Here is an 8237-nt window from a genome sequence, read left to right as displayed (position 1 = left end):
CAGCGCAGTTTAATGGCGCGAAAATCATTCCTTATGTACTATTGCGACACCTGCTGACAACTTTATTCCATAATATCTTCCGATTTAAATTTAAGGCGATAGATCATATTCGAGAATCGATTAAAAATAACATAACGTACTCCTTTTTTATAAAAGTTATTTTATTGCACATTTTATGAGCATATTAAAGAAATATGCTAAAAATAAATTATAAACATAGTATACCTTAAAAGTGCAGTATAAAAGCGAAATGCGTAAACAAGTACAAATACAATAATCTTCTGATCGGCATAATGATCTCCGTCCAGTAATAAAAAGGAGGAACTATATAAAATTATAATTTATTCTTTATATTTTACGTTTTGTATATACAATAATAGTAGTATCTTACTCTGCTATATCACAGTCATCAGGTACACATCTTTGAATCCTTGAGATATCCTGAAAGTTAACAGAAAAAACACGTCAAGTTAATAAATTATAAACATAGTGTAAAATAGGATATTCTGTTCAGTGTGAAAAAAAAAATAAGTGGAAGTCAGTGTGAGGTTTTGAATACTTAATGTGTATTTTAATATCACCAAATAAACAAGTCAGTTACAGTCTCCTAAAACATCATTGCGTATGGTCATTGAGTAGAACAGTCTAACACATGTACAAAAGTGTCCATCATAAAATGTTCATGTTGTGCGTCAATTATTGGTATTTGACAAATGTGATTATGGACATAATATTAATTTCCTAAGAAAACGTATTTTTTTCCAGGAAATTTGGTCTAATTATAGAAAACAACGTGTCAGTATATTTTATATACATGAATATATGTGATACTGAAACGATTCCAAAACAAGATTTACTCATAATACTTGAATGGAAAATTTCTTCTCATCTCTTTTCTGTCTGCAATTCTGTAATTACAGAAATTAATTTTGTTTTTACAGAAATATGTAACATAATTAAATTTGATTAATAATACATACTTTTAAGATGAATTACGCACATCTGGTGTAATTAAAATTAAGATTATTATTGTAAGCAACAATAAAACATAATATACATTTAGTCAAGTATAGTTTTAATCTACACAAAAATATTTTTCAAATACGCTTCGTTATATTTATATTCATAAAAATATAATTTTGATTTATATCACATAGAGTTGTAATCCATAAAACCATATTTGAAAAGTATTTAAAAATAAAAGTATTATTCTGCAGAATATATCTTGTTTTGGAATTTAAATTCTACGAAATATATTATTATTCGCAATTACGAAAATATTTCTTGAAACAGACACAAGAAATAAATTGCTTTACGTTTTCTTCCATACGTGCTATATCTAATAAAAGAATAGTACAGAACTATTGGATATAAATTATAAAGAAAAACTTGTTTTACTAATCCTAAAGCAGGTTATATTATAAAGCCTGTGCGAATAGATAAAATTAATATTATAATCAATAATTACATATTTCTTGTTTTACAATTAAGAATGTAAAATATTAAAAGATAATTTCATTTCATATTCTCTATTTTAAAATTATTCAATTTCCTTAATCATTAATGTATAAATTCATTCTTTTCTTTTTATAAATTTGTTTGAATAAATTTTCATTTCAGTATAATTTTAATACAAAAGTATATATGCATTGATAAATGCTTTTATCTGATTAATGTGTATAGTATATTACCATACAACAATAAACACCTTGAGTATGCTCGATATCATATACCTTCCTTGCATTAAAAATACAAGTTCCAAATTTAACTAATTTCTTGTGTTCTATATGTTCTTAACTAGAATATTTAAGATCACTTTTCGCACAGGCCTTTTAAAATAATAAAATTAGGAAGTCAGGTGTACGTGTAACGACATGTAAGGATAAAGTAAAGTATCGTTAAAGTTTCAGTAACGTTGAAATCGCGAACGTAAGCGGTAGTTAAAAGTAGGTAGTTGGAGTTTCCTTGGATGCGGGCCCGACGTGGTCAAGTGAGTCTTAAAATTCGTCTCTTTTATTGCGTGCGTCCAGCTTGTGTATACCAGTCAGTCTGTGAAGACAAATAGAAAAATTACATTTTCTCCTGTTTTTCGAGTAAAGTAATCGTCAGTTACAACGTCAGGGTGTTAATATTTAATTGCCTCTCTCTTTCCCTCCTTTCTTTTTGCCATGTACTCAGCGATTTACTTACGAGGTATACAAAAAAAATTTAATTTTCGTCTTCGTCCGTTCGTAGTCGTTTCCTACGATCTTCACCGACATTACGCTCTTCTGCTTCTAATACTTTTAATCGAGATCCACAAATTTCTTGTCCATGTAAAACCTACGGTTATTATTTTATAGATTGATTATTACTGTTTAACTGTCTTATTTGTTTAGAAAAAGTCATTATGATGAAATAAAGCATGATAAAATATACCTCGATTGCTTCATTTGCACTTTGCACACTGGCATACTTTGCATAACCACAATTTTTCCCTGGAAGCATGTAAACATCTATAAGGTTCCCAAATCTACAGAAAGCATCTTTCATGGCATATATTGGAGGTACTGGAGGTCCGCATACAATGAAGCACCTTTTAGCAACCTCTGCATCTATACTAGCCATTGGTTGCACAGGTGGTAACTTCACACACATCGAATGCTCTAAACCTAATTATGTAAAAATACAATTAAACACAAAAATCATACATTGTCACATTATGTAGATAAAATAATCTCTCACTTGGTGCAGTTAATCCCGCAGCTTGAATTAAAGATGTAGCTTGAGCAATAGTTTCAGCTAAATGTGCCAAATCTGTCCTAGCACTAGCAATTCCAGCAGCAGAACTACCAGGTTTTATTGCATTTTTTGGTGGAGCACTTGATAAATCTGGCTTAACTATCATCCTATGACCGGGAGGATATTCAAAACCATGAAATTTTTCTCTTGCATATGCTGCTGCACTAGGATTAGAATATACTACAACAGCCTGGCCTCTTGGCATTCTATATCGTACGTCATTTTTCAAATGACAATAATCCAATCCAGGTACAATGTCAAATAATTTCCATAATTGATCTTGGTTCAATGCTGGATGTGCAATCACTTGCAAATGTGTATAACCTTCAGAATTAGGATAATTTGTGGCAATTTCTAAACTAATACTACTCTTTCCAAAATTTGATGAACTATAACCTCCACCAGCGCTATCATAATGAGAAGATAGTCCATTGTTATATTTCACATCAATATGTTCGGGTTTTGGTTTTTTTGGTTCTGCAAATACAGCCTTGTATTTCCTATCACATTCTTCAAATGCTTTCGCTGCACTAGATACTTTTTGAAATTTTACATAACCAAAGCCTTTTGATTCATTCGTATTTCTATCTTTAACTACTGTTGCATATTCTATAGATCCAAACTTTGAAAATTCTCGATGAAGCTCACCATCTGTCATAGACTTAGGTAATACACAAAAGAGACGAACCCATCTTTCTTCTTCATTTGTTTCTCTGACAGATCCTTGATCACGACTGTAACAAATATCTAGATTTTCACATTTATCAACAAATAAATATATGAACAAAGAATAAAGTTTTTCAAGGATATTTTGGAATAACTATTATAATTCTTACTTTGAAGCAATCATTACTTTAATAGGTCTTCCAACAGAACCCAACATTTTTCCATTCATCTCTTCAAGAGCAAAAGCTGCCTCTGATGTTTTTGAAAATTTGATGTATGTGACTCCTAAACAAGGTAAACAAGACGCGTTACTTTTCAAATGTTTGAAAAAAGCATATAAATAAACAATTTTCATAAATAAACAATGTGTATATAGATAAATTTAAAAATATGTAAAAGATGATTAAAAAGAAAATAAAGTCTTATTGATTTCTTGTGTAGACAAGAGAAATTACCTTTATTTTCCCCCGTCGTTCGATCTTTCACTACCCAAATATCTTCGATCTTCCCAAACTTTTCAAAAGCTTTTCTAAGATCATCTTCTTCAAGACTTTTGTGGCATATAACAAATAAACGTGAATTCGGTGGATCATCATTTTTTGATCTTAAATCCGTTTGCGAATAGTATGAATCCCTTTCCCTGTGGTCAGCCATTTTGCAAATGAATGATGCAGAATACGTCGCCCGTCTATGGTCAGTAAAGCCGATGTGCTTCAGGGACGGCACAAATAGGGTTCGACGAGATCAGTTTCTCACATGTATGTAAGTAACGTATGTACATAGGTATGTAGTATTAGAGTATTTTTCAGAGTTTCATAGATGAAACATACTACAAAGTATTAGTTTGCTCTTAATATTCTCTAAACTTCATTATTATGAAATTACAATAAAAACTTCCTTTACACTTCTATCTAAAAGAAAGATACGTACATATTACATAAAATAAACCAAATATTATATTTATTAAAATACCAACGTTATCATACAATCGTATAAATTGAAATTGATGTTATTTGAGTACCAATGAAAATAAGGAAGACGTATATAATTATGCTAATTACATATAATGTATGCTAGTTTAAGTTATACGAGGTTTTATTTAACTTTGGTGAATCATGGCGCGAAATTATTTTTACTTGGATTTCCATTTTAGTCGATATGAGTATATTGTCAATCTAAATGTTATATTCTTATTAAGTTTTTTAATTTAAAATTAGGTGTTTAATAAATTTTTTTAATATACTAAAAAAGCTATTTAGAATCACATACATGTATTGTTATTTGAAAACGTGACATAGTCATGATTGTAACGACAAATAGGTTAGATAAATTACTTCCGCATTGATTTCACGAGAATGACGAGCGACTTCACAAGTCATGCTCTACTATTTTTTCATAATATAGACTTTCTTATACGAAAGCATATGTACATAGGTAGGTGTATGTTAGAAATTATTACTGCTTTCATTTCCTGGATAAATATACAGTTTCCTGATACACACGCGCGCGCGCACGCACTCACACATATATATGCATGCAAGTGTATATTGGCCTATCATTTTATTGTATAAAATTGTATGTAAGTATGTATATTGTATTTTAGTAAAGTAATGTATTATAGAAGAATAATAATCTTTATTTTTGAAAAATATCAGTTTATAATTCAAGAAAGAACAAATAATTTATACACATATACAAATGTATGTAATATATTTTTTTAGTAAACTTGTATCTTTTTAAACAAAATATTTTCAGCAGTTTTACATAACCAGTTATTATTATCAGACCTAATACATATTGATAGATTTATCAACCATAACATTAACCTCAATTGTAACATTAACTGTATGTACATTTTATTAGCATAAAATTATGTTAGTAATTATTATACATCATATGTAGATGCAGATACATTTCCACCATGCCCAGTCCAATTAGTATGTACAAATTTTCCTTCTTGGCCAAGTAATTCATATGTGTGAGCTCCAAAGTAATCTCGTTGAGCTTGAAGTAAATTTGCTGGAAGTCGAGCTGTTCTATAGCCATCATAGAAAGCTAAAGCAGTTGATAATGCAGGAGTTGCTATGCCTAATGTTACAGCTGTAGATACTACTATCCGAGCACTAGCTTGACATTCTTTCATTGCATTAGCAAAGAAATCATCTAATAATAAATTGGAAAGTTTTGGATTCTTTTCAAATGCTGTTTTTATATTTCCCAAAAATGCACTAAAAGCAAAAATTAAATGATAAATTATTGTTACTAAAATTATTATAAAATTTCCATAAAAATCTGTGTACCTTCTTATAATACATCCACCTCTCCACATAAGAGCTATACCACCATAATTCAAATTCCAATTGTGAATTTTAGCAGCCTCTCTTAATAACATAAATCCTTGTGCATAGGAAATAATTTTGGAGGCATAGAGAGCTTTCTTCAAATGCTCTAGGAACTGTTTCTTGTCGCCTTGATATATAGCATCAGGACCTTGCAATACCGAGCTTGCTTCTATTCTTTCACTTTGTAAGGCAGAAAGGCATCTAGCAAAGACTGATTCTCCTATTAGAGTTACAGGTACTCCATAATCTAGTGCTGCAATAGCTGTCCACTTTCCAGTTCCTTTTTGACCAGCTGTATCCCTAATTCGCTCTAATAAATATCCTTTTTCATCCTTATATTTAAGGATATCTTTCGTAATTTCAATTAAAAATGAGTCAAGTTCTCCTTTATTCCAATCTTCAAAGACCTGACTCATTTCTTCTGGATTAAGTTTTAAACCATTTCGCATAATGTGATATGCTTCGCAAATAAGTTGCATATCACCATACTCAATACCATTATGTACCATTTTTACAAAGTGTCCTGCACCTCTTTCGCCAACCCAATCACAACAAGGTTCTCTATTAACTTTTGCGCAGATTGACTAAAAAAATATATACGCTTAAGTAATTTATATTATACATTAAATAAATAATCATATTTCAATGCTAAAAAAAATCACCTGAAAGATTTGTTTAATATGTGGCCAAGCTTTGGGATTTCCACCTGGCATTAAAGATGGTCCATATCGAGCACCATCTTCACCTCCACTAACACCACTACCAACAAATAGAATTCCTTTCTTTTCTAGTTCCTTAGTTCGTCTATCAGTATCCTGGTACTCAGAGTTACCACCATCAATAATAATATCTCCAGGAGACAATAAAGGTACTAATTGTTCAATAAATGCATCCACAGCAGCACCAGCTTTAAAGATGATATAGTATTGTACATGATTATTTCAATTACATAAAATTCTCAGGTAAACTATATGAAGAAAATAAAAGAAGAATGCTAGTCTCGACCTACAGTGAGACTTATAAGGATAGTATCAAAGCCATAGAACTAAAAAGATCTAAATACTTAGATATGAAAATACTGCTTCTAGTAACAAAATTAATGCACAAATAACACTAATAGTAATGATAATTGAAAAGAGTTATAAATACAAAATAAACAAAAGTACAGAATGTAGAATATGCAATAGATGGAAATTAGAAGCCAAGTCTTAACTAACCCATATACTCATATACAAAGAAGTAAGACCAAAATGGATAGAAAATGGTAAAGTAATACAGATTTTAAAGAGTTATGATCCCTCTGCTTAGAACATTAGAAAGAAAACAGAAATCTAAAAAAGACATGAAGTATATCACTATATACTAGTTAACGAAAGACTGAAAGATATACAAACTACACTAAGTATACTACCTGAAACAACTAGTATCACTACAAATACACATCTAAATACAAGTTTAGGAGTAGTAATAGATTTAAGAAGTTTGGGAGGTCAAATTCTTGTTCTCAAATTTATAATTTATAACAGGAATTTACCTTTTACTAAAAGCATTACTCTTTTTGGTGATTTTAGTTTGTCTACCATTTCTTTCAATGAATATGCACCAATTATTTTTGTGCCCTTTGCTTCATTTTCCAAAAAAGATTTGACTTTCTCTGTTGTACGGTTGTAGGCACACACCACAAATCCATGATCATTCATGTTTAGGATTAAATTCTGACCCATAACAGCCAACCCAATAAGGGCAATATCAGCAACTCTATAAAGTAAATTATGTTTTTTATTAAATTAGGAGTCACTTGAAAATATATCTTTTACATTATACATATCTCATACATTATATGTTACATATTACAATATATACAAATGAAAATTTGATTTTCTAAATTAATTTATAATATTTAGTATAATATTTATATTATATTTATTCTTCTTTTTACTTTTTTAAATTAATTAATTACTTATTAAAATTCACTCGAATAGAAATGGTTATATAAACTACATTATCATAAAAACAATTATCTAAATTCTTTTTACAAATTTAAATTTTTAATATATCGGAAATAATGTAAAGATGACTCACGGTTTACTCATTTTAATAAGTATTATTTTTCAAAATAAGATGTGTTTTGTTCTCTTTGGTTTTATATCAAAGCAACAAGTGGCCGAATGCTTTCCCACAAAGATTAAGAATGAATGTTCATACTGGAGTAGATTCGACATCAGCCGACATTTCGTAAGCCAATCGCAGTGCACAAGGTCAACGTAATGTTAACACACTATGGAGACTATTAAAACGTTTCATAATGTTATCACTATTTAGATATATTATAAATGTAATATTAAATGATAATTAAAACGATGGGAAATTCGAACTTTTCATTTTATTATTTCACCTCCTGAAAAACAGCCTTTATAAAGATAGTATTCTACAGAATTTTCAAATATT

General features: G+C 29.6%; 2 protein-coding genes across 4 annotated transcripts; both read right to left on the bottom strand.

Annotated features, from left to right (window-relative positions):
- Positions 1–139: 139 nt before the first annotated feature.
- On the bottom strand, positions 140–4316 carry LOC117157004 (RNA-binding protein 45). Of its 3 annotated transcripts, XR_013059336.1 has the most exons (7): positions 3903–4293; positions 3618–3732; positions 2725–3515; positions 2419–2651; positions 2191–2322; positions 392–441; positions 140–324 (listed from the first exon to the last, which is right to left on the bottom strand). XR_013059336.1 is itself a non-coding variant. In XM_033334619.2 (6 exons), the coding sequence occupies exons 1-5, from the start codon at positions 4099–4101 to the stop codon at positions 2209–2211; spliced, it is 1452 nt and encodes a 483-aa protein (XP_033190510.1). In that variant the 5' UTR covers positions 4102–4316; the 3' UTR covers positions 140–441; positions 2191–2208. The 3 variants fall into 3 exon arrangements, 2 of the variants coding, with proteins under 2 accessions (XP_033190510.1, XP_033190511.1); XM_033334619.2 differs by having other exon boundaries at positions 140–441; positions 3903–4316; XM_033334620.2 differs by lacking the exons at positions 140–324; positions 392–441 and adding an exon at positions 545–2049 and having other exon boundaries at positions 3903–4291.
- Positions 4317–5062: 746 nt separating this feature from the next.
- Pgd (phosphogluconate dehydrogenase) lies at positions 5063–8051 on the bottom strand. The gene is made up of 5 exons (XM_033334621.2): positions 7872–8051; positions 7324–7547; positions 6452–6696; positions 5748–6373; positions 5063–5675 (listed from the first exon to the last, which is right to left on the bottom strand). Exons 1-5 carry the CDS (start codon positions 7880–7882, stop codon positions 5333–5335), a joined length of 1449 nt encoding a protein of 482 aa, XP_033190512.1. The 5' UTR covers positions 7883–8051; the 3' UTR covers positions 5063–5332.
- Positions 8052–8237: the final 186 nt, after the last annotated feature.

Source organism: Bombus vancouverensis, chromosome 10 (assembly GCF_051014615.1).
Source record: "Bombus vancouverensis nearcticus chromosome 10, iyBomVanc1_principal, whole genome shotgun sequence".
Taxonomy (NCBI): Eukaryota; Metazoa; Arthropoda; class Insecta; order Hymenoptera; family Apidae; genus Bombus; species Bombus vancouverensis.
The sequence above is the reverse complement of the archived record's forward strand: the minus strand, read 5'-3'. Positions and strand labels throughout refer to the sequence as shown.

Excerpts from the sequence above, each read along its gene's own strand:
- LOC117157004 (XM_033334619.2), bottom strand. The coding sequence starts at position 4,101 with ATGGCTGACCACAGGGAAAGGGATTCATACTATTCGCAAACGGATTTA. Across the intron at positions 3,733-3,902 it reads AACGACGGGGGAAAATAAAG|GAGTCACATACATCAAATTT; the intron begins GTAATTTCTCTT and ends TACCTTGTTTAG. Across the intron at positions 2,323-2,418 it reads GTGCAAATGAAGCAATCGAG|GTTTTACATGGACAAGAAAT; the intron begins GTATATTTTATC and ends TAATAACCGTAG.
- Pgd (XM_033334621.2), bottom strand. Across the intron at positions 6,697-7,323 it reads AGTAATGCTTTTAGTAAAAG|CTGGTGCTGCTGTGGATGCA; the intron begins GTAAATTCCTGT and ends TCATCTTTAAAG. Across the intron at positions 6,374-6,451 it reads ATATTAAACAAATCTTTCAG|TCAATCTGCGCAAAAGTTAA; the intron begins GTGATTTTTTTT and ends ATATTTTTTTAG.